Below are 26603 nucleotides of genomic sequence, written 5' to 3' on the forward strand. Positions count from 1 at the left end.
GAGGTTCCTACTCAGTCGTCTTACTAGGCCAACCCCTCCACTTGCGCACTGGATTTCACCCTCTGATCTGCTCAAGAGAACTGTTGTCAACAATTTTCTTTCTCTTTACATTAGATCATCAATTTTTCCCTGTCTGCGGGCTCATTTCATGCTGAAATTTCTCTTTTAAAAATTCTGTCTTAAAAAAAAAAAAAAAAATTCTGTCTTGACCCCACACTTTGGCCCCCAGTTACCATCCTGTTTCCCTGACCCTCATGATAGCAGAACTCCTCACACGAGTGCCTTCACTTTCTCTGATCCTTCTCTTCACTTTCTCTCTTGAGCCTACGCCTATCAGGATTTTGCATCCCACTCCTCTGTGAAACCTTCACAGTACTAAATCCAGCGGCCACCTCTCGTGCCTCATGTCACTGGAATTCTCAGCAGCTTCTAGGAGAGTTGATGAGGCCCTCTTCTATGAAGCCCTGTCTTTACTTCCAGGACTCCTTACTGCAGATTTTCTCCCATCTTAGTGTCTGCTCCTCCTCCGTCTGCCTTGCTGCTTCCAGGGCTCAGTGCTTGGACCTCTTCTCTACCTGTATCCCCCGATGCCGTCTGGTCTTCTGGCTTTAAATGCCATCTCTATGCTGAAAACTCTCCAGTTTGTCTCCAGTTCGATCTTGCCCATGAGCATCAGATTTATTAATTCAACATCTCTACTTGGCCTTCTAAGGGGAATCACACATAATAACAGCTTTCAACTGCAGTCTTTCCTTTCTCAGTTAATAGTAACTCCTTCCTTCGAGTTACTCAAGCCAAAGTCCCATTCTTGTCTCTTCTCTTAAACCTCCCATCTAGTCCCTCAGAAAATCCTATTGGCCCTACCTTCAGAATACAAATAGAAAGTCATCATTTGTCACCACCCCCACAGCTACCATCCTGTCCAACTCGTCTCTCACTTAAGAGTTTCCTAACTGGTCTCCCTATTGCCTCTCCTGCCTCCCCACACAGTCCTTTCTTTTTTAAGGGCTTCCCTGTTAGCTCAGCCGGTAAAAAATCCGCCTGCAATGCAGGAGACCCCAGTTTGATTCCTGGGTCGGGAAGATCCGGTGGAGAAGGGATAGGCTGCTGCTGCTGCTAAGTCACTTCAGTCGTGTCCGACTCTGTGCGACCCCATAGACGGCAGCTCACCAGGCTCCCCCGTCCCTGGGATTCTCCAGGCAAGAACACTGGAGTGGGTTGCCATTTCCTTCTCCAAGGGATAGGCTACCCACTCCCTATTGCCACCCCTGTGTCCCCACACAGTCCTTTCTTTCTTTTTTAAACTATTTATTTATTTGGCTGCGTCGGGTCTTAGCTGTGGTATGTGGGGTCTTCACTGCAGTGCATGGGCTTCCAAGCTGTGGTGCTCTGGCTTAGTTGCCCCATGGTATGTGGGATCCTGGTTCCTAACCAGAAATCGAACCCATGTCCTCTGCATTGGAATGTGGGTCCTTTTTTTTTTTCCCCTCTAATAATATTTTGTCTTTTGTGTCTTGAGATTTTGCATCTTAAAAAAATCATGTATTTTATTCTAGGCTGCCCTTGGTCTTCATTGCTGCATGCAGGCTTTCTCTAGTTCAGTGAGCAGGGGCTCCTCTGGCTGCAGTTCTCGGGCTTCTCATGGCGGTGGCTTCTCATTGCAGAGCATGGGCCGTAGGTGCATGCAGTACTCGGGCTTCTCGTGGTGGCTTCTCTCGCTGCAGAGCATGGGCTCTAGGTGCATGGGCTTCGGGAGTTGTGGCCTGCAAGCCCAGCAGTTGCAGGCTGTAGAGCACGGCCTCAGTAGCTGTGGCGCACGCATGGGCTTAGTGGTTCTGAGGCATGTAGAATCTTCCTGGACCAGGGATTGAACCCATGCCCCTGCCCTGCCAGGTGGATTCTTGTTCACTGTACCACCAGGGAAGTCCTGCACATTTTAAAAAATGTTTACAATTTATTTTTGACTATGCTGGGTCTTTGCCATGCAGGCTACTCTCTAGTTGCACTGTATGGGCTTCTCTTTGTGATGGCTTCTCTTGTTGCAGAGCCTGGAGTCTAGGGCTCTCAGGTTTCAGCAGTTGCAGTACGTGGGCTCTTAGAGCACAGGCTCAGTAGTTGTGCTGCGCAGGCTTAGTTGCTCCACGGCATGTGGGATTTTCCTAGATCAGGGATCAAACCCATGCCTCCTACCTTGGCAGGCGGATTCTTTACTGCTGAGCCGCCAAGGAAGCCTGGAAGGGAGATTCTTAACCACTAGACCACCAGGGAAGTCTCCACACTCCTTTCTTTATCAAGCCTTCAGAGTGATCCTTTTAGAAAGAAAGTGAAAGTCACTTGGTCCTGTCCGACACTTTGCAATCCCTGGACTATACAGGCCATGGAATTCTCCAGGCCAGAACACTGGAGTGGGGAGCCGTTTCCTTCTCCAGGGGATCTTCCCCTCCCAGGGATCGAACCCAGGTCTCCCACGTTATAGGCGGATTCTTTACCAGCTGAGCCACCAGGGAAGCCCCCCTTTTAGAAAGGAAGCCATATCTTGTCACTCCACTGCTCAGGATCCTTCAGTGGCTCCTATTTCTCTGAGAGGCAAGGTCAACGCCCAGTGTCCCTCCTGCGGCTCTTCCCCTGGCCTGCTTCCCTCTCGCTCCACAAGCCTCCACGTCCCAGGCACAGTCCCGCTTCAGGCCTTTACCCTGCTGTTCCTGCTGCCTCGAATGTTCTTCCTGTGTAATCTCGTGGCTCACTGTCACCTCCTTCACTTTTTCGCTCATACCTCACCTTCCCAGGGAGGCTTACATTGACAACCCTCTTTAAAAACATTGTACCACCCCTTCCTCCCCGCAGCCCTGGCCCCCGGCCACCAGCACTGCCTCTGTCTGGCCCGCTTTTTTGCCACAGCACTGCTCGCCTTTTCATATCCTATGTAGGTTGTTTTGTTTATTGTTGTCTCTGCCTCCTAGAATGTGAACTCTGTGAGGATGAGGGTTTCTATTTGTCTGTGGCTGTATTTCTGGCATCAGGAGCAAACTGTGGCACACAGCAGTGTGCTCTGCGTTTTGTTAAGTGATGGATATGGCGCACTGCTCGTCGAGGACCTGTTCCCTGCCAGGGCCTTGGCAGGGCCTTGGGGATCTGAAGATGAGGAGAGTGGTTGCTGCCCATGTCCCAGGTTTTTGTTTGTTTTGAACAGAAACACCATTTGCCTGCTCAGCTGTGTCCTGCTCCCTCAGCCTGGGCCTTGGGCCCTGCCTGACTGTTCTCACCGTGTCATTAGCTCCATCTGCCTGTGGTCCCAGGGCCCTCTCTGGAGTCATACCTACTTTATGCTGCTTCATGATGTTCCTGTCCTGTTCTTTCTGCCCTTCGCTGAGGTGCCCATGGCTTCATATTCACTGGCTGGCTTGTGGAGGGTCTCTTGCTCAACAACATCCATGAGGCTGGAAGTGGGTTTTCCCCTTTCTCACCTGTTCTCACCCGGGTTTGAATTCTGTCTCTGCCACTTAACCAGTTGTATTGACATAGGATGAATCTGGTGGCTTCGCTGAGCCTGTTTCCTCAGCTGTAAAATTGGGCCAAGACACAGGGCTCCCCAGGTGGCGCTAGTGGTAAAGGACCTGCCTACAATGCAGGAGACTTAAGAGACGCCAAGTGCCGTCCCTGGGTCGGGAAGATCCCCTGGAGAAGGGCATGGCAGCCCACTCCAGTATTCTTGCCTGGAGAATCCCATGGACAGAGGACAGAGGAGCCTGTAGGCTACAGTCCATGGGGTCGCAAAGAGTTGGACACGACTGAAGCAACTTAGCATGCACGCAGTACTTGACACATAGCGATATTATGAAAATTAAATGAAACAATGCATGTTTAGCAAAGTTCCTGGAATGAATTGCCCTTCAGTCAATGCTCCCTTCTGTTATTATTGTCGTTACTGAGTTGTTACGGGTTAAGCAAGTTGTTTAAGAAGCACGTGCAAAAAAGCGCTGAAAGAACAGTAGTTATCATTATTGCTTCCACCATCGCAACCACTATAACCAGTCACTGTAGTATCCCAGATGCTCTGTCTCTGGGATGACCCACTAAATCCATGGTAGCTACTCTTTGATCTACCTTTACAAGTTTACCTAACCTTTCTGTGTTTTTTTTTTTCACCATTCAGACCTGAAAGAGGACTATGACCAGTGGAACAACTTCATTGAAGGCATTGGACCATCACTAACCCCAGGGGCCCCACACCATCTGTCCAGCCTGTAGGCACAACTGGTCATCTGTGGAAGGTCCCTGAGCTGAGTTCCCGTGTGGGGCCTGCCCAGGGATACCCTTGGCCTCCTATTAGGAAGTGATTGCCATGACCCTTCTGTGTTGATTGAGAGGATATAATCACACTGCTGATTGGTAACGGGGTACTTGAATCTCAGACTTGTCGATCTTAAACTCATGTTGGGACTTGGGTCACTTACTGATGGGCAAACGGGCATTCTGAGGACTGAGCCTTAATGGTGTGGGGAACAAGCGGTGGGATGGGGCTGGGGAAGACCTAAGCCCTAAGCTGGGCACTATGAGCCCTATTAACCCAGCCAGCCAACACCCTCACCTTGGGCCAGTATGGCTTCTGCAGTGGAAGAAATGAAGCCAAAGGACAGAGGGAAAATTCCCACCATCCAGGCCTCTAGCCCAACTTGGCACTGTCTCTTCCTTGTTCTCTGCCTTTCCCTCCTCCCCAGGGCTGCTTGGTGAGTTCTGAGCACTTTGGGTGGCTTTCTAGGATCTGGACCACCATCAGATTTTTCTGTTTATTTTCAAGCCTTCTCATCGCATGAAGCATAGTCCTGGGGCATTTAGTCAGGAGAAGGTATACTTGTTAGCCTGTAGAAGGGGCAGATAGCATTGTCATGAGAGCACAGGGAGAGAGGCTGAGGGACAAGGGGTACCCCATAAGCTCTGGATGTCTTAGAGTCTTGCTGAAAATCTCGCTTGACAGGAAACAACACAAGTAGGTTGATGGAGAAAGTAGAATAACAGTGGCAAGTAGCCATTTGAGCAGGCCCTCACCGCGAAAGGGAGAGAGATTGGTCAGTTCGAATGCAGGAAGCCATCTCTAGAGAGAAGTCTAGAAACATTTCGGTTTTGCCTCTTACCTCAGGTATTGTGAGCCTCCAACTTGCTCAGAATCAGGGTGCTCTCATGGTCTGGCTTCTGGCTCTGAGGTCCTAACCCCAGAGTTAAGTCAAGCTGTAGACTGAATTTCCGTTTTGTCCCATTTGTAATGTGAATGATATTAATACTCATGTTTGCCTAATGATATGTTGGAGTATTTTCTATATTTAATCTTCATTACAGCAAGATGGGGAGCCATCTGGAACTAACTTTTCCTTCTGTCTTTCTTTGATTGCTTACCGCGTATGCCAGTGTGGAAAACGATCTTTAAAAGGAAAGGAAGTCTTCCTAGGGATCTAGTTCAAAGCTGTCTGGGAGTATCAACCTCAGACACCCCTCTCTGCTACTCTAGACCTCTCACTTCAGTCCAAGTGGGAGACCCCAGAGGAGGCAAGAGAAAGAGGGAAATGCAACTCTCTACGACAGGTCCAAGGTCAGCATCACCAGAGCGAGCTGGGACAGTGTCTCCCGTCTGTCAGTAGCTGTTCTTTCTCAGAGGTGAAGCACCACATCCAGGGAGGCTGTGGACCTACCTGGGAAGCCTCTGTGGATTCCAGTGAGACGTAGCGTGAGGAGGATGTCATGAAAGCCCCAGGCTCTAGATTTCTATAACCTGGTTTCCTATAGCCAGGCTCCACCACTGCTCTCTGCGTACATTTGAGCAAATTACAGTGTCTTTTTAGTCTCAGTTCCTGCATTTCTAAAATGAGGATCTGCATTATGCATACTTAGGATTAAGTGAAAGGATGTGTAACCCATGTGTTATTTAAAGTATGTTTCCTACTTTCCAAACTTGGGAGATTTTTGTCGTTACCCTATGGCTGTTTTCTACCTTAACTGCTTTTGGCCAGAGAAAATGGCCCACATGGTTTTTTTATCCTGAGACTTGCATGTTGACCCAGTGTGAGGTCAATTTTGTACATGTTCCATGTCTGCTTAGTAACACTGTACATTCTGAGGTTTTTTGGCTTGCTGTTTTACTCAAGCATACATTATGGATTTTCTTCTGTGAGAGCGAATACAAGTGCCTTCCAAGCCCTAGACAGGGACCAGAGCCCATCCGCACTCACAGAACCAGCAGAAGTCATCCCTTGTGCCTGGGGATGGTGGTGCAGATGCTGAGAAGTCAGTGCTAACAGCGCAAGCACCTGAGACCCAGCGTCCACCTTAGACCCATAATAATGATGGGTATATCCTGTGAAGACCTGAAACTTCCTAAAGAAGGAAGTTGTGTAGAACCTGGACCCATCTCCTCCATTCAGTTTGTGTTCTGACAATGACTCATTGATCCGGTGTCACTGGAGTAGAGGAATCTTCCCCACTGAAAATGATCCTTTAAGTCACAAAATGTCGTACTGACTATTTTGAACAGTAATTTGCCAAAAAGATAACGCACATACTTCTTTCTTACTGTGATCTGACCTCTTAGGATGTTTCCATCAGGATAGACTAGATGGTATGGTAGGAACAAACAGACCCCAAAGGGATAAAAGTTTACTTCTTGCCCACGCTACTCGTCCTGCGTGTTGGCTCAAGGCTCTCCTTGGTGTCCTTTTTATCATTTTTATCCTCACCTGGGGACCCAGGCCGGCCGAGCTGCCTCTCTCTGGAGGTGTCCCCATTGGCTGTGGTGGAGCGGAAGACAGAGTGGAGAAGCACTACGTCCTTAAAGCTCCTGCCCACGAGCGACAATCAGCATTTTCATTCACAGTTCATCGGTCAAAGCTAGTCATCCGGCTGTAGCTAACATTCCATTCAGTCCCCAGAGAACAAACCACCTGTGTCCAGACCTATTATCAGCGCAATGGCGCCCTCTGGTCTGTGAAGATGTGGGGAGCTGTTTGCACCTTTCCAGCTGCCAACCTCTTAGTTCTTTTCATTGCTTGTCAACCATCTAAAGTAAGTGTGAGTCGGTGCATAAAGAAGGCTGCGTGCTGAAGAATTGATGCTTTTGAACTGTGGTGGTGGGGAAGACTTGAGAGTCCCTGGGACTGCAGGAAGATCAAACCAGTCAGTCCAAGGAAATCAACCCTGACTATTCATTGGAACGACTGTTGCTGAAGCTCTAATACTTTGGCCGCCTGATGTGAAGAGCCGACTCATTGGAAAAGATCCTGATGTTGGGAAAGATTGAAGGCAGGAGGAGAAGGGGTGACAGAGGATGAGGTGGTTGAGTGGCATGATTCCATGGACATGAGTTTGAGCAAGCTCCCTGAAAGAGTGGAGGACAGAGGAGCCTGGTGTGCTACCGTCCCTGGGGTCCCAAAATCAGACATGATTTAGCGACTGGACAGCAATAACAACAAAGTAAAACCAAGTAGTCACTGAGAGAGTGCTTTAGGGACACCCCTGCAACTAGAATGCATGGCCTTTAGTGCTTGGACTTTGTAATCACTCCTTTAACTGCTTGGAGTGGGTACCACAGGTCTTTGGTCTTTTGTCCTGGTTTTTTGTTAGCTTCCAGCAAATTGAAGGGCACCAGTTAAATGGCCTTTTAGATAAGGTAAAGAAATCCTGCAAAGTAACTGGTATGTGCTCATAAATCCCATTCTAGTGAATCCTTTCCAAAAGCAAGGATGTCCTGGGTTTCTTCTGCATATTCTTGTTCCCCATCCCATCGTTGGAGTGCACCTGTGGAGGCATCTAGTGGTAAGGTATATCGTGACATTGCTGTGCGCAGAGTGGTGCATCAGGAAGGACAGTAAGTAAATACTGGATGGAACGAGATTCCCCCTCCCTCCCAATTCCTGGACGTGTCAGACTAAGATTAGCCAGGTTCTTGTTACACTCTCAACGGTCCCCAAGCCCTTTTCCAGTGTGTGTCCTGCTTGCCCTCCTTCAAGAAGACCACTAGGCTCTTGTAATGTCAATTGATGGACGCCAACTCTGTGTCTTGGCCTTGTGGGAACCTTTGTCCCCTTTTCCTTCTGGGTCACCACTTATCCCTGGGCCTGCAAAGTGATGGAGGGACAGGAGAGGCCCTACTCTGTACTTGGGACCTAGCCTCGTAGGAAGCTCGCTTTCTGTCCCATCACAGCAGGATGCAAAAGCCAAGTGTCGCTGGCCGTAGCTGCGTGGAAACTGATGGCACCGACGCTGACGATCACCATCATAACAGCCAGCACTCACTGGGCCCTTACTGTGGGTCCCAGACTGTGACCAGGGCTTTACATGCAGCATCTCATCTGCTGTTCACAGTAAGCCCATGAGGTCAGATGGTATTAGCGTCAGTTTATGTATGAGGAAACAGGGTCTTAGAGAAATTATTTGATCCAGCTCTCACAGAAAGAATTTGACAAAACTGTAATTGAGGCATCAGAATCCAAACTTTTAATCACCAGGCCCTATGGCCTAATAGGTAACCTTGGTTTTGCCTCATAAATAACCCTTCTCTTTAAAAGGACTTCCCAGGTAGGGCGGTGAAAAAGAATCTGCCTGCCAATGCAGGAGACACAGATTTGGTTCCCTGGGTCAGGAAGATCCTCTGGAGTAGGAAATGGCAATCCATTCCAATATTCATGCCCGGAAAATTCCATGGGCAGAGGAGCTTGGCAGGCTACAGTCTGTGGGGTCGAATAGAGTCAGACATAACTAAGCATAGACACACACACACACCTTCTCCTTAAACTCTCAGGTTATAAGGAATGTAATTTAATGAGATTGAATCAAGAAGGTTGAACTCCCCAGCAATTTCTATGTGACTTGCATTGAGATTTAATGACGTCCTTAGTGTTACTGAGAAGCAGATTTGGGAGAGAACTGAGCTTTGCCAAGAACTGTGGGCCAGGTGCTCTGTTGATTTGACAGATGAGGAAAGCAGTTCAGGGTCGAAGAACGTGATTTGAAGTCAGATGGCAAGACTATTAGTCCTGTGACTTGATGCTAATTTGTTAACTTTTACGAGCTTCAACTTCCTCATTTGTAAAATGGGAATTCCAATAGTATTTATATCTTAGGGTTGTCATAATAGTTAAATACTCTATGTTAAGTGCTTAGCACGATGTCTATATTAAGGGCTTAATAACATTAGCCATGAGGACTTCCCTGATGGTCCAGTGGCTAAGACTCCACACTCCCAATGCAGGGGTCCCAGGTTTGATCCCTGGTCAGGGAACTAGATCCCACATGCCACACTAAGAGTGCATGGCACAACTAAGACCCTGCACAGCCAAATAAATGATTTTTTTTAAGTTAGCTATCATAACTATTGTTTTATTTGGTCCTTCTCACATACCTGGAAGTTTAGGGAGAATCTGTCCTTGTGCTGAATGGCCCAAGATGGTCTTGGTCTAATTCTCATTCCAGCTTCTTCAGTCAGTGAGCTCCCTGCTAACGGCCCCACTGTCATGGGAGGGTGGAGCTAGAAGAAGAGAGTTTTCCCATTCTCTCCACTCTGATCTCCCTGCTCCTCACCTCAAAAATAAAAATTCATACCACAGTTCTAGTTTTGCAGTTTTCTTCACCACTAGGGAGAGTTTACACTCTTAGGTTCTGGTTTGAGTTTTAGTTTCATACCTGATCATCCAAGCACAGACACCTAAGCAGCAGATGTAAACCGAAGGTCTGGGAGACTCAGAAAGAAGGTCTGTGCAAAGGGTGGGAAAGGGAAAAGGACCTGGGGATAGGGAGCTGGTTGTAGAGGCTAGTTGGTGAATTTTTGTCTGCTGCCTTTGAGACTGAGGTCAGGGAGTTAAAGTGTCCTGTGACCTCCTCAGGAGAAACTCCCAGGCCTGAGGATGTCCTGCGAATGACCTGTCCACAGCTCTCACCCTTACAGCCAGGTCTGGTTCCTGCCAGGTCCTCTTGTTTCTCCCTTTGCCATGATCCTCACACCCAGCACATCTTCCCCACTTCACTTGAGTCTAGTCCTTCCATCAACTCACCCTGGAATCACTTTTACAGCCTCCCGGACTCAAACCTCTCTCTCCCTTTGCATTCTGTGGCCAGATCTGCCTGAAACACCACTTGTGTAACAACACCAGCCTGCAAGCCTGGTCTGACGGAAAGATGACGAAACATTGCTCAGCGCCCCAGGTTCTTGTCCCCTTCTCTCCCTTACTCTGACTGGTGTGCATGCTTTCCTTTCATGACTTCAGTTTCCCTGTCAGTTGGAATATGGACTGGTGGTTGAGTCTCCATCACTTGAGTTGCCAAGAATCTTTGGGACTCCTTTTTCTCTGTAGAATTGCGTCTCCTCCCCTCACTATTCTTGCCCCACCTCTTTGGTTCTCTGCTTCTTGCTGCACCTTCTTTTTCCTCAGTTCCCTTAATATGCCTACCCATCCCCCAAACAAACACGTGTGCCCTTTCTCACAATGTCTTCTTGCTTGCAGGGCCTTCCCAGTCTCCCATCTGTATATCCGAACGCCCGCTCTTCCTTGAGGCTCATTTCGAGTTCCACTTTGCCTGCAAGAGCCCTCTTGATTAGATTCGGTTAACATCTGATCTCTTGGCCTCCTGCTCCCCAGAAGACACAGATTCTGGGCCACAGTTAGTATTACACTTTACTACATTATTCCCAGAGCAGGACCCATCTGTTGGATGGAAAAGCATCTGCCTGTTGATTGACACAGGGAGCAGGAATCACTGTCCCCCCTCAGAATCCCCCATCAGCAGGCTTCTTGTTCCCCATCCAGACGGGAACAGCTGGTGCGCGCCCACCCTCAGATGTCTCCAGCTGCCCCTGCTTCCTTTTTTGAGGAGGAGAGGGGTTTCCCAGGTCCCAGCTGTGGGGCCCAGGGCAGAGTCAGTGACAGAGTAGCCAAAGACAGGTGGAGTGAACTGAGATACACGGACATGTAGCGTTTGAGAGTTAGAAAAGAGGGCAAAACTGAGCACTCATCTCACCGATGTGGAAAATGAGGGAAAGTAGTTTGACAGCTTATTTTTCCATCTTGCTTTCATCTAAAAAAAGAAGCTGCTCAGAAATGCAGCCCTCCTCAGCCTGCTGAGCCAGATGGTCCCTAGATGCTCAGCCTGCCAAGTGTGCATGTATAATTATTCATTTTCATGGAATCACACCCAAGTCTGAATTCAGACACTGACACGTTTTTTTGCCATATGATCTAGAGCCAGGGAACCCTTCAGAGCCTTTCTTTCTTTTTCTGTAAAATGGGGTCACTAGTGTCTGCCTTGCCCACCTCAGGATTTGGGGGGGTGAGAGGGTTTTGGTGTAAGAGCACTCTGTAACTTATAAAGCACTAGACAAGTATATGTTGCCATTAATAATAAAAGGGCCATATTTCGTTTTTGCCGAAGTGTGCTACTATTTAAGGAGCACTTGTTTTGTGCCCGATATTGTGCTAAGTGTTTTACATACATTGTATCATTTAATCCTAACAGGATTCCTATAATGAAGTGCATGTCACCCCATGCAACAGATCAGGAAAATTAAGTTCAGAAAAATTTGCTAACCCAGCCACAAACCCAACCCACCCAGCCTGTAAGTTAAGTGCAAGAGCCAGGAACCTAAAGCCTTGGCTTCCAAAGTCTGTGCTCTTAATATCTGTTCATTCCTATCTAACAAAAAGAAAGCAGTTCTTTACCCTGTGGAAGCTAAAATACCCCATAATTTGATCTCCAGTAAATGTCTTAAGCAGTTGGGTCATACAAAGAGTCATTTCTGTTGAAGACCTAGCTGAGTCCTAACAATACATCTTGAATTGCTTTTCTAGCAGTAGCAGTAGCTGGGTTCTATCCATCCATCCATCCATCCACCTTATATAAAGTTCACAGCTCAGGGAACAAATTCATAAGTACTGTGCTCTGTAAACAATGGAGCCAACCAACTGGCAGAAAAAAAATTTTTTTTAAGTCTCTCACCCTCACTTTGTAGATTCATTTTTCAGCTGTAGGTGCACATCAGAATCACTTGGAACTATATAAAAATACAGATGCCCTGGTCCAGAGACCCAAAGAAGCTGATTCAGAAGGTCTAAGGTGGGAACCGGGGTGTGTGTGCGTGTGTGTGTGTGTGTGTTAGAGAAAGTAACTTCAGGGTTATTTCTGATACACAAGAGTTTTGAAAACCCTGGCTATGGTTTAACACTATTAGCCTATTTTGTCTTCTTTTGTGGATCAGAAGTAATAGTTAACTGAAAATAAGTATTGTTAAATTTTAGAATTGGAAGAGCCCTTATATCTCTTGGTCCAAGAGGAAACAGAAACTCAGAGAAGTTCAGCAGGTAGTTGACAGACTAGAATTAAAATCCAGATTTTCTGACTTCCAGTCTAGTGCTTTAGATACACCCATGGGTGCCAGAGTTTTGTTGAATTTTTCAGAAAATCATCAGGACCCATCTGCCATGACATCCATGATTTCCGGTCAGCGTATCTTGGAGTTTCTGTAGGGAAGAATCCTGGGCTAAACTCGGGTAGCCATTCTCATGTGTGTTCATTCATTCTGTACTTGCTTACTGAAGCCTGCACTGTGACTGCCCCTTTCCTCCTGGAATGGAATGCAGTGGGCAAAAAGGCAAGTCACTGGTAGGCCCTGTGTGCTGCTTGCATGATGGGGCTGGGGATGGAGAGGGTGTCAGACTCGGCAGCGGCACACGGGGTTCAATTCAACTTCAGCAGAGAAGCTAAAAAGACTTCACAGAGTGTCATATACCTGAGCTTGGTGTTTGAATAAGTTATCTATTGCTGTATAATAAATTATCCCCAAATTTAGCAGCTTAAAACAACAAACATTATCTCACAATTTAGGACTCAGGGATTCCGGAATGGCTTAGCTGGGTGGTTCGAGCTTAAGATCTTTCATGAGGTTGTAGTCAAGATGTCAGCTGGGATTTCCGTCATCTGAAGGCTTGACTGGGATTGAAGAATCCAAGCTGGCTCACTCACATGGCTGCTGGCGGGAGGCTTCAGTTCCTTACCGCGTGGAGCTCTCCATAGGGCTGCTGAAGACATGGTAGCTGGCTTCTCTGAGAGCAAGTGATCCAAGAGAGGGGTAGGGGGAAGTTGTGATGTCTTGGATGACCCACCCTTGGAAGTCATACTCCATCATTATCCACAATATCATTATCACACAGGTCAGGACTATTCAGCGTGGCAGGGGAACCACACAAGGGCAGGAATACAAGGTGGGGATAATTGGGGGCCATCTTGGAGGCTGACTGCCTTTCTACTGAAGAACAAATTTTCCCAGATAGACAAGGGAGAAGAAACAGAGGAAATTATTTCGGTCAGAGGAAGTAACACGGAAAGGCACAGAAATGTAAATAGGAGAGCAGAGCATGTTCAGGACATTCTAATTGGCTTGGAGAAAACAGGTGAAAAGTAGGGATATAGGGAAGCTTACTGAAGAAATCAGAGAAAGCCTTCTATGCCAAGTGAAGGACTTAGGCCTTTATTGGGTAGGCCAGGGGTTTTCACATATTTCTGCATACCGGAATATTGTGAGGAAATTTTAAAACTTCCAGTGCCCAAGCTGTACCCATATCAATTCAGTAAGAATCTCTGGGAGTGGACCTGGACACCAGCAGTTCCTAAAATTCTCACGTGCTTCCGATATGCAGTCAAGGCCGAGAAGCAGTGCAATACGCAATGTGAAGAAACGGAGAAGCTTGTTACAGGAGAGTCACGTTCTCAGATTTCCAGTGTCTTCCCAGTGATGGGGAAATGTAGCTGTACTTTCCTCCTCTGATCACCTCGGAAATGAAATATTAAAACTAGAAAGACCCTATCATCAGTGCTCGCCCCCTCGGTCAGGTATTATATGTTTCATCGTCTCTGACCAAAAATTAAGCAGAAATAGCTAAACTTGAGCAGTCCTAAATAAGTTCTCAGCATCCTAAATTGTCCATTTTTATAAACTTCTGAACCTAACATTGATGATAGCATTCTTGTATTAACATAATCACTCTGGAGGGTTTTTTTTCCCCTTCGCATAACCCTTATATATACATTTCTCTATATCTGCATGGCTTTCATATCCAAGTCTGAGGCAGTGAGTGTGAAGGTTAGGGTCTCGGCCCTCTGAATCAGGTGGACCTCTGGACTGAAGTCTTGCGGACCTCATTTATTAACTTGTTGGGTGACTTAACCTCTCGGGGCTTCAGCTAACTCATCTGAAAGATGGTGATAACGCCTCCCTCAGAAGATGCTTGAGGATGTTAGTTAGATGAGGTCATGTGTCTCAGGGCCTTTGCCTAGCACCTAGCAAATAGTGTTCAACCAATGTTTGTTATTATTCAGTATCTCAAATGGCATTTTAACATTCTGTTGTATCAACACCTCTCCCACCTCCAGGCCTGCTTAACAAGTGTTCTCCGTTGCCAGGGTATTTGAGCATTTCTAGTTGTTTTTGACTATAATATTATACTTTTTTTTTTTGGTATAAATTGGTGGAGTGTTTTTTAAAGTTATTTCCCTAACTTATTAGTATGGAAGTTGAAGATTGGGTGGTGAAGTAACTTGTCAAACAGAAGTCATACTGCTTGTTGGTGGCTGAGCCAGGACTAGGGCCCAGGTCTCAGACACCCCAAGTCTTAACCTTTCCACCCAGTCCCCATACTCACTGGAGACTTGAAAACTGGCCCTTCTTGGCTTCGCTTCTCCAAGCTGAATAAGTCAGATCTCCCATTGTGTATTTTGACATCTCCTCTCCTACCCTTTCATCATCCTAGAGATCCCTCATCATCCCAGTATAATTGGAGCAGCTTCCCAGCTGGTCCCCTGGGAAGTGGGAGCAGACGATGACTAATGCTTTGGAGACCTGGGCTTGTCCCTTGGCGCCTCTGGATCTCTGTTAGTTGATGTTGTGCTGTCAGCTGGGGATGGGGATCCTGTCTGGCTCAGACACACCCCTCCCTCCTTCCTGGACAGTGCTCTCTGACTTCATTAAATCCACCTTTCCAGAACAGTAGAGCTTAAAGGGACCAGAGGGACCGTTCTCTAACCTAGCTTCTGTTATTTAAAAAAAAATGAGGAAACAGGCTCAGTGATACCAGGTTGATCGGTGGCAGATCTGGGGCTGGGACCCGAGCCTCCTGACTCCCAGTGTGGTGCTGGGGAGAGGGTACTGGAGCTGGGCAGGCCGGGGTGTGAGTCCCAACTGCGTGAGCTTGGGCAAGTGGGTTAAATGATCCTCAATTTCCTTTTCTGTAAAATAGCCACACCCAGCTTGGGGATGTTACGAAGTTTGTAAATGGTAGTTATTAGGTAGAGAGTGGTTTAGAGTTTGGGCTTTGGAATCAGAGAATCTCTGTGATAGACAGGGAAGCCCGGCATGCTGCAGTCCATGGGGTCGCAGAGTAGGACACGACTCAGCGACTGAACTGAATTGAACTGATTCACATCCTAGACACACACTTATAAGCTCTGTGATCTTGGATGACTTGGTTTAATGAGATCTTTTTATAAATTAATTAACTTTTGGCTGTTTGGTCTTTGTTGCTGTGCGAAGGCTTTCTCTAGTTGACGCAAGTGGAGGCAACTCTGTTTTGTGGTGTGTTGGCTTCTCATTGCAGTGGCTTCTCCTGTTGTGGATCTTCCCAGACCAGGGATCAAACCCATGTCCCCTGCACTGGCAGATGGATTCTTAACCACTGGACCACCGGGGAAGTCCTAACAAGATCTTAATTAACAAGAGCTAGTACTTAACTGAATTTTCTTGTTCCAGGCAATATGCCAAATGCCTTAAATATATTATTTCATGTAACTTTCCCAACAGTTTTTTGAGATCAGATCAGATCAGTCGCTCAGTCGTGTCTGACTCTTTGCGACCCCATGAATCACAGCACGCTAGGCCTCCCTGTCCATCACCAACTCCCGGAGTTCACTGAGACTCACGTCCATCGAGTCAGTGATGCCATCCAGCCATCTTATCCTCTGTCGTCCCCTTCTCCTCCTGCCCCCAATCCCTCCCAGCATCAGAGTCTTTTCCAATGTGTCAACTCTTCGCATGAGGTGGCCAAAGTACTGGAGTTTCAGCTTTAGCATCATTCCTTCCAAAGAAATCCCAGGGCTGATCTCCCTCAGAATGGACTGGTTGGATCTCCTTGCAGTCCAAGGGACTCTCAAGAGTCTTCTCCAACACCACAGTTCAAAAACATCAATTCTTCGGCACTCAGCCTTCTTCACAGTCCAACTCTCACATCCATACATGACCACAGGAAAAACCATAGCCTTGACTAGAGGGACCTTTGTTGGCAAAGTAATGTCTCTGCTTTTGAATATGCTATCTAGGTTGGTCATAACTTTCCTTCCAAGGAGTAAGCGTTTTAATTTCATGGCTGCAGTCACCATCTGCAGTGATTTGGGAGCCCCAAAAAATAAAGTCTGACACTGTTTCCACTGTTTCCCCATCTATTTCCCATGAAGTGATGGGACCGGATGCCATGATCTTCGTTTTCTGAATGTTGAGCTTTAAGCCAACTTTTTCACTCTCCTCTTTCACTTTCATCAAGAGGCTTTTGAGTTCCTCTTCACTTTCTGCCATAAGGGTGGTGTCATCTGCATATCTGAGGTGATTGATATTTCTCCCGGCAATCTTGATTCCAGTTTGTGTTTCTTCCAGTCCAGCGTTTCTCATGATGTACTCTGCCTATAAGTTAAATAAACAGGGGGACAATATACAGCCTTGACGAACTCCTTTTCCTATTTGGAACCAGTCTGTTGTTCCATGTCCAGTTTTAACTGTTGCTTCCTGACCTGCATACAGATTTCTCAGGAGGCAGGTCAGGTGGTCTGGTATTCCCATCTCTTTCAGAATTTTCCATAGTTTATTGTGATCCACACAATCAAAGGTTTTGGCATAGGCAATAAAGCAGAAATAGATGTTTTTCTGGAACTCTCTTGCTTTTTCTATGATCCAGCGGATGTTGGCAATTTGATCTCTGATTCCTCTGCCTTTTCTAAAACCAGCTTGAACATCAGGAAGTTCACAGTTCACATATTGCTGAAGCCTGGCTTGGAGAATTTTGAGCATTACTTTACTAGCGTGTGAGATGAGTGCAATTGTGTGGTAGTTTGAGCATTCTTTGGCATTGCCTTTCTTTGGGATTGGAATGAAAACTGACCTTTTCCAGTCCTGTGGCCACTGCTGAGTTTTCCAAATTTGCTGGCATATTGAGTCAGCACTTTCACAGCATCATCTTTCAGGATTTGGAATAGCTCCAGTGGAATTCCATCACCTCCACTAGCTTTGTTTGTAGTGATGCTTTCTAAGGCCCACTTGACTTCACATTCCAGGATGTCTGGCTCTAGGTCAGTGATCACACCATCGTGATATCTGGGTCGTGAAGATCTTTTTTGTACAGTTCTTCTGTGTATTCTTGCCATCTCTTCTTAATATCTTCTTCTTTTTTTTTTTTTTTTTTTTGAGATAGGTAACATCAATATCCAAATTTTATGAATGAAGATACTGAGGCATGAATCAATTTATTTTCTGATTATTCTCTAGTTTGAATTCTTTTCTGCCAAACACACCACTTCTCTTCCTCAGTGCCTAAGAATTTTCTCCTGCTTTTAAGCTTTATAACAGGCTTTAATCTCTGAAATAACCCTTTCCCCCTTCTCTTCACTGCATTCTGTTCCTCCTCTTTCTAGCATTGCTACTGGCTCTCCTCCTCCAAGAATCCTACCCTGCAAACCTCACATCTGCTAGCCCAGCACCTTCTCTCTCCTGTCTGCTGTCAGCTGTAGATCCATTTCTCTCGTTTGTTAGTTTTACTTTTCTTGGTGTGTATCTCCATTTGTTAGTGTTACTTTCCTTGGTGTGTATCTCCGATCCAGGAGCTTGGGGTGCACTCTGGTTCCTCCTTAACACAAAACACTTCCCAAGGGACAAGTATCCCTGACAATTCAACCAACATCATACCTGCTTGTGGCCCTCCTGGACCAGGCGCTGGCTGCTATCCTGACCCTTTAAGCCAGGCTGACCAATCACACACCACTTACTCCTGCTCCATAAAAATGAGACTCAGGGGACTTCCCTGGTGACCCAGTGGTTAGGAATCCACCTGCCAATGCAGGGGACTTGAGTTTGATCCCTGGTCTGGGGACCTAGATCCCACATTCTGTGGGACATCTAATCTCAACTGCGCCACAACTACTGAAGCCCACATGCCCTAGAGCCTGTGCTCTGCGACAAGAGAAGCCACCAAGAAGCCTGTGTACCACAACTAGAGAAAGCCCTTGTGCTACAAGGAAGACCCAGCACAGCCATAAGTAAATAAATAAATGAGAGATTAAAAAAAATGGGACCCAGATTTTGCACCCAAAGTGTACAAGTCTGAAACCATGAGTGCCGGAGCACTGGACCACTCACACCCTGCTGTGGGACAGCCATGAGTAGGTGAGTTGGAATACAGAGCCCCAAGTGGTCATATCCTCCAACCAACAAGTCGACCCCTAGGTGTACACCTAAAGAAACCCTTGCTCACTCATGCCCATGTGCAAGGAAACACACACAAAAATGGTTCCTGCAGTGTAGAAATGTTTCCTCACAGCTAAAGCTATTGTTTCCCAGAAAGTTCCAGCTAGAGTTTTTAAGAATAATGAAAATATTGAATGGTTTAAAATCACACTTCGTGAAATTTTTTCTTGTGGTAAAGCATATGTAACATAAAACTTACCATTTTAACCATTTTTATGTGTACAGCTCTATGCTATTAAGTACTTTCGTGTTGTTGTACAACCCTAAAATCACATGTTTTTTAATGAGCATATGTTTAAATATCTAGATGGCAGAAACTTATAAGTTAGGAAACATTAAGTAACTAATATTTTAATTCATCTTAGCATTTAACTGCCTCTTTTTTCCTGTTGACATAATAGATATGTATCATTTTTTTCTCTCTAACCTTTTTTCTTTTATTTTTTCCAACTTTTAAATTATGAAAAAATTAAAATGGAGGGAAAAGTTAAAATAATAATACAAGGAACACCTGCAAATTCACCACCTGGGTTTAATAATTTGGAGGCTCTTCTTCACGCAGTTTATGAAATGCCACCTTCATAGGTCTCTAAGGTTAGTTCCCCTGTTTCCTGTCTCCCACTCAGGTCCATTTTGTTTGGGGATTCCCTTTTCATTTTGCTGGAGTATGAATACTTTTTTGAAATGAAGCATGAGAGAGAGCCAAGAAGGCAATGGCACCCCACTCCAGTACTCTTGCTTGGAAAATCCCATGGACGGAGGAGCCCGTTAGGCTGCAATCCATGGGGTCACTAAGAGTCAGACATGACTGAGCGACTTCCCTTTCACTTTTCACTTTCATGCATTGGAGAAGGAAATGGAAGCCCACTCCATGTTCTTGCCTGGAGAATCCCAGGGACGGGGGAGCCTGGTGGGCTGCTGTCTATGGGGTCGCACAGAGTCGGACACGACTGAAGTAACTTAGCATAGCATAGCATGAGAGGGAGACTTCTAGGACCTCAATCTTATGTATGCTAAATGAATTCTAGGTTCCAATTCATTTTTTCCCTCAGAACTTTGAAGACCTCACTCTTTTGTCTTCCAGCATTTAATCTTGTGGCTAAGAGATCTGATGTCAATCTACCTCTTGATCCTTTATTTCTAAAACCTTTGGAGGCTGACCTTTATCCTCCAAAGTCAGATACTTCACTAATACGTATCTAGTTATGCATCTCTTTTTGATCGAAAGACATTTATGAATGAAGGACTTGGTTAATCAACCCTAATCAAACCTAAACCTTGGTTTAGATTTCTTCTGAGGCATCTAAGTTTTCGTTTCACAGACGATCTCTTTCCTGATTGTGGGCTCTGATAAGTGGCCTGGGCTTGTCAATAAGCAGGCTTCTCTTTAGCAGTCTTGGGATCTCCATAAGTGCCAAAATAAAGAGTGGAAAGTGTTAGGAGTCTGTTTGTTGCCACTGACAGAAAACAGACTTGATCCAGTTTAAGCAAAAAGAATTTCTCAACTTAGGAAGTTTGAAGTGGGGTTGCTGACTGCATGGTGGCAAGATGGCTGCCAGCAGCCCAGAATCTCCTCATCTTTATAGTCCATGATCCCAGAGGGAGACCCTGGAGATGTCCTCTCCAGGCACTTTATTGTTAGACCCCATGAAAGGAGGTTGCCTCTGCTTGGATTCTGTAACCTATTCCTGGACCAGTCACTGTGGACAGGAGTTAGGTACTGAAATTGGCCAGGCCTGAGCCATGGCCCGCTCTGATGCCCAGGGCAGGCATGGCACTGTGACTGACTGTTTACAGAACCATGTGGGATGGCAGAAGGGCCGGGAACCCTCTAAGGGCAAAGTTCCAGGCAGACAGACCACCCATATCCTCATAAGAATTCCAGGGTATTTCATTCCCAGATGGCATCATCTCTTTCTTTCTCTTCTAGGACCTCTGGCTTTTTAACCTGGAAATCCTCCCTAAGATCTCTCACTTTATTTAGAAAGTACTTCCAGTCCCTTTGGCAGATTTTCCAGCAGCCATTCAACTGTGGATGCTTTGATGCAGCCCTATATTCGTATGAGGAAATTTACTCTAAAATTAAACCATTAAATTTATATGTATATTTTACTTTCAAGTGGTACATGCTAAGCAGACATCCTCAGTTCCACTCTGAGCCCCACCCAGTGCCAGCTTTTGCCTCTGGAAATCCGGGATGGGAAGGGGCTCAGTGACATGATAGGAATTAGGAATGGAGTCAAGGTTAATGAAGGAATGAAAGTCAGGGGTAGGGTGAGCATCAGAGAGAAAGGAAGGATTGGATTTGTCTTTTATAAGCCACTTGATAACTTTCTAAATGGTAATTTTATATTTTGACTCATTTCTATCAGAATATCTCCCGTATCAAATTGGCTTTGCCAAACTACCCTGCTTTGAAGCACAGTTGGCCTGAGACTCAGATGGCTGACTCCCAGGCCAATACTCTTATCAGATAGGGCACGGTGTCCTGGCCAACTGGGTGTGGGCCAGGGCCAGACAGATTCCAGGCTCTGCCCTCATTTGTCTCCCACAGGTCACTGCCTGAGCAGTTGGCCAGACAGAGGCTCCACCCATCCTTTGTCTCACTTTCCACACTCCCTTCCTCTCCCTCTAGGGTTGCAGATCTGGAAGGTGAGTGAGGACTGGGCTGCTTCCACCCCCAGCCCCCAGTCTCAGCCCTGCCACTCAGTCTCTTAGCCTTTTTTGTCTTTGATAAACACCCACATCCTCATAAGATATGAGGTATGAGGATGCCCTCACTTTCTCATTTTCCTGCTGGACCCAGTTTAGGCTTGGGAGCTGCAGAGCCTGTAAGACTTCCTCTAAACTGCCCTGGGTGGCTGGGAAAAGAGGCCACAGCCCCCTGGATCCCCAGACCCCTGATGCAAACAGAGCAGTTGCCTCCCCTCGGAGCAGTCCCTCTTCACCATCGAGTCTTAACCTTGAGTTGCTATTTTTATCAGGTTATTTTTTGCTTTGATTTTCCTTTGTTTTTCCCCCCATGTTTTTTTTCCCACATCCCACTCCACCTCCCACCCTATTCCTGATTAAATGACGCTGTCTTAGTTAGCTCAGGCTGCTGTAATAAAGTACTATAGACTAAAAGGCTTAAACAACAAACATGTATTTCTCACAGTTCTGGAGGCTGAAAGTCCAAGAAAAAGGTGGCAGCTGGTTTGATTCTGGATGAGGGACCCTTCCTGTCTTGCAGACAGTTGCTTTCTCACTGTGTTCTCTCTGTCCTTCTTCTTCCATAAAGCCACTAATCCCATCATGAGGACCCCACACTCATGGCCCCACGTAAACCTGATTACCTTCCAAAGGCAGTACTAGCACGTTGGGAGTTAAGGCTTCGACATGTGAATTTGGAGGGAGGATACATTCAATCCAGTCAATCCTAAAGGAAATCAACCTTGAATATTCATTGGATGGACAGACACTAGAGCTGAAGCTACAATACTTTGGCCACCTGATGCGAAGAACCGACTCATTAGAAAAGACCCTGATGCTAGGAAAGATTGAAGGCAAAAGGAGAAGAGGGCGACAGAGGATGATATGGTTAGATAGCATCACTAATGCTGGACCCAGTTTAGCTGCAGAGCCTGTAAGACTTCCTCTAAACTGCTCTGGGTGGCTGGGAAAAGAGGCTGCAGCCCCCTGGATCCCTGGACCCCTGGTGTAAACAGAGCAATTGCCTCCCCTGGGAGCAGTCCGTCTTCATGATAGAGTCTTAACCTTGAGTCACTATTTTTATCAAGTTTTTTTTTTTTTTTTTTGCTTTGATTTTCCTTTTTAAATTTTCCTCCATGGTTTTTCTAACATCTTACCCTATTCAATGGACATGAATTTGAGCAAACTCTGGGAAACAGTGAAGGACAGAGGAGCCTGGTGTGCTGCAGTCCATGGGGTTATGAAGAATTGCTCATGACTTAACGACTGAACAGCACATTCAACCCACAATAGGGCTTATAGAACTATTTGAAAAATACACAAAAATAAAACAAGAAAAGCATAACCTAGTCTACCATCAAAAGGCAAATACTGTTGGAAACATGATATATTTCCATCAAGTATTCCTCAACACTTAGTTTAAAATATACATATAAGTGAAGTGAAGTCGCTCAGTCGTGTCGGACTCTTTGCAACCCCATGGACTGTAGCCTATCAGGCTCCTCTGTCCATGGGATTTTCCAGGCAAGAGTGCTGGAATGGATTGCCATTTCCTTCTCCAGGGGATCTTCCCGACCCAAGAATCGAACCCGGGTCTCCCGCATTGCAGGCAGACGCTTTACCATCTGAAAATAAATAAATAAACAAAATATACATATATATCATCTGAAAATAAATAAATAAATAAACAAAATATACATATATATCATACATAAAACTTTGTGTCTTATAACTTTGTGGTAAGTGCTAAGTCGCTTCAGTCATGTCCGACTCTTTGGACTGTAGCCCACCACCCTCCTCTGTCCATGGGATTCTCTAGGCAAGAATACTGGAGTGGGTTGCCATGCCCTCCTCCAAGGGATCTTCCCTGACCCAGGGATCCAGCCCACGTCGCTTAAGTCTCCTGCATTGGCAGGTGGGTTCTTTACCGCTAGTGCCACCTGGGAAGCCCTATAAGCATTTTCCCATACTAAGATCTTTACAAACATTTTATAATATTTATGTACTCACCATCTTAAATGACTGAATAATAGTTTATAACTGTACCACAATTTGTGTAAGCTATCCTTAATGCTGGATGCTGAAGTTGTTTTTACTTTTTTACTGTAAAAATTAATGTAATTTCTTATGATGGAACTATTTTATGTCTTGACTATGGTGGTGACCCCACAGATCTACATGTGATAAACTTCCATAAACACAAATGAGTGCACACAAAATAGTGAAATCTGAATAAAGTTTGTGGATTCTTTGAATAATTCCTTGATTGTGGTTACACAAGATATTATTGCCATAGACAGGATGTTTGTGTCTCCTCAAAATTCATATATTGAATCTAATCCCCAGTATGATGGTGTTTGGAGGTGGGGCTTTTGGGAGATGATTAAGAGGATATTCAGGAGGGTGGGGCCCTCATGATGGGGATTAGCACCCTTATAAAAAGGATACCACAGAGTTCTTCCCCCTCTTCCACTCTGTGAGAGCACAGTGAGAAAACAGCTGTCTATGAATCAAGAAAAAGGCCTTGATCTTGGACTTCCCAGTCTCCAGAACTGTGAGAAATGTGGTTTTAAGAAAATATTTATGTATTCCACCACCCCAGGTCTTAGCTGCAGCATGCGGGATCTTTGATCTTCACTGTGACAGGCAGGGTCTTTAGTTGCAGCATGTGGGATCTAGTTCCCTGATCAGGATCGAACCCTGGTCCCCTGCATTGGGAGTGCGGTGTCTTAGCCACTGGACCGCAAGGGAAGTCCCAAGTGTTTGTTTTTTAAATGACCCAAGTCTATGGTTTTTTTGTTCTAGCAGCCTGAACAGACTGGCACAGTTGTTGTTGTTGAGTCACCCAGTCATGTCCAGCTCTTTGTGAGCCCGTGGACTGCAGCACACCAGGCCTCCCTGTCCCTCACCACCTCCTGAAGTTTGCTGAAGTTCATGTCCATTGCATCAATGATGCCATCCAGACATCTCATCCTCTGACACCCTCTTCTCCTCCTGCTCTCAATCTTTCCCAGCATCAGGGACTTCTCCAGTGAGTCAGTTGTTCACAGATGACCAAATTACTGGAGTTTCAGCTTCAGCATAGTCCTTCCAATGAGTATTCAGGGTTGATTTCCTTTAAGATTGATTGATTTGATCTCCTTGCTGTCCAAGGGACTCGCAGAAGTCTTTTCCAGCACCACAGTTTGAAGGCACCAATTTTTTGGCTGTCCACCTTCTTTACGGTCCAGCTCTCACAACCATATATGACCACTGGGAGGACCATAGCCTTGATTATACAGGCCTTTGTCGGCAGAGTAATGTCTCTGCTTTTCAACACGCTGTCTAGGTTTGTCATAGCTTTCCTGCCAAGAAGCAAATGTCTTCTGATTTCATGGCAGCAGTCACCTTCCACAGTGATCGTAGAGCCCAAGAAGAGGGACTCTGTCACCACGTCCACCTTTTCCCCTATTTGCCATGCAGTAAATATTTGCCCTGGGGCTGGATGCCATGATCTTAGTTTTTTTAATATTTAGTTTTAATCCAGCTCTTTCACTCTCCTTCACCCTCATCAAGAGGCTCTTTAGTTCTTCTTCACTTTCTGCCATTAGAATGGTATTCATCCATTCTAATATCCAAACATATCTGAGGTTTCTTCCGCCTATCTTCATTCCAGCTTGTGACTCATCTAGCCCAGCATTTCTCATGATGTGCTCAATGTATAGATACAAATACTCTAGGGTATACAAAAACAAATAGGGTGACAGCAGACAGCCCTGTCATACCCCTCTCTCAATCTTGAACCAATCTGTTCCATACAGCGCTCTAACTGTTGTTTCTTGACCCATGTACAGGTTTCTCAGGAGACAGGTAAGATGGTCTGGTGTTCCCATCACTAACAGCTTTCCACAGTTTGTCTTTGTCATGATCCACACGTCAAAGGCTTTAGCGTAATTGATGAAACAGAGGTAGATGTTTTTCTGGAATTCCCTAGCTTTCTCTGTGACAAAGCAAATGTTGGCAATTTGATCTCTTGTTTCTATTCCTGTTCTAAACCCAGCTTTGACATCTGGAAGTTCTTGGTTGCATAATGCTGAAGCCTAGCATGCAAGATTTTAAGCGTGACCTTACTAGCATGGGAGATGAGTATGATTGTCTGATGGCTAGCACATTCTTTAGTACTACCCTTCTTGGGAATTGGTTCGAGGAGTGACCTTTTCCAGTCCTGTGGCCACTGCTGGGTCTTCCAGATGTGCTGGCATATTGGATACAACACCTTGACGGCATCATCCTTTAGGGTTTTGAATAGTTCTACTGGAATTCCGTTGCATCCACTAGCTTTATTAACAGCAGTGCTTCCTAAGGCCCACTTGACTTTGCTCTCTAGAATGTCTGGCTCTGGATGACTGACCACACCATCATAGCAATCCGGCTTATTTGGATCTTTTTTGTACAGTTTTTCCGTGTATTCTTTCCATCTCTTCTTGATCTCTTCAGCTATACTAGGTCTCTATCGTTTATGTCTTTTATTGTGCCCATCCTTGGGCAATATGTTCCCTTGATATCTCCAATTTTCCTGAAGAGATCTCTAGTCTTTCCCCTTCTGTTGATTCCTTCTAGTTTTACACACTGTTCATTTGAAGAAGGCCTTCTTGTCTCTCCATGCTGTTCTCTGGAAACCTGCATTTAGTTGGATATACCTTTCCCTTTCTCCCTTGCTTTTCACTTCTCTTCTTTCTTTAGCTATTTGTAAGGCCTCCTCAGATAACCACTTTGCCTTCTTGCTTTTCTTTTTCTTTGGGATGGTTTTTTTTGTGGCCTCCTGTACAATATTATGGACCTCCATCCATAGTTCTTTAGGCACTCTGTCTACCAGATCTAATTCCTTGAATCTATTTGTTACCTCCACGGCATATTCATAGGGGATTTGGTTTAATCCATACCAGACTGGCCTAGTGGTTTTCTCCTCTTTCTTTAAGCCTGAATTTTGCTAGTGAAGCTGATGATCTGAACCACAGTCAGCTCCAGGTCTTGTTTTCGCTGACTGTATACAGCTTCTCCTCAGGCTTCCCTCGTAGCTCAGTCAGTAAAGAATCTGCCTGCAATGCAGGAGACCTGGGTTTAGGTCTTCCCTGGACCAGGAAGATCCCCTGGAGAAGGAAATGGCAATCCACTCCAGTATTCTTGCCTGGAGAATCCCATGGACAAAGGAGCCTGGCGGGCTACAGTCCACGGGGTCGCGAGAGTTGGACATGACTGAGCAACTAAATCACCACCACAGTTTCTCCATCTTCAGCTACAAAGAATGTAATCAATTTGATTTCGGTATTGGCCATTTGGTGATGTCCATGTGTGCAGTTCAGCATCTTAGTCACTGAACCACCAGGGAAGTCCCAAGTGT

The 26603-nt window shown here is 45.8% G+C and overlaps 1 protein-coding gene across 3 annotated transcripts in view; it reads left to right on the forward strand.

Annotated features, from left to right (window-relative positions):
- Positions 1-5360, forward strand: part of PAFAH2 (platelet activating factor acetylhydrolase 2) — a 38053-nt gene extending 32693 nt beyond the window's left edge. For all 3 annotated transcript variants that reach the window (XM_055574068.1, XM_055574067.1, XM_055574069.1), the window contains one exon: positions 4154-5360. In XM_055574068.1, the coding sequence (XP_055430043.1) occupies positions 4154-4248 (95 nt within the window). In that variant the 3' untranslated portion in view covers positions 4249-5360. The remainder of the gene's footprint in view (positions 1-4153) is intronic.
- Positions 5361-26603: the final 21243 nt, after the last annotated feature.

Source organism: Bubalus kerabau, chromosome 3 (genome assembly GCF_029407905.1).
Source record: "Bubalus kerabau isolate K-KA32 ecotype Philippines breed swamp buffalo chromosome 3, PCC_UOA_SB_1v2, whole genome shotgun sequence".
NCBI lineage: Eukaryota > Metazoa > Chordata > Mammalia > Artiodactyla > Bovidae > Bubalus > Bubalus kerabau.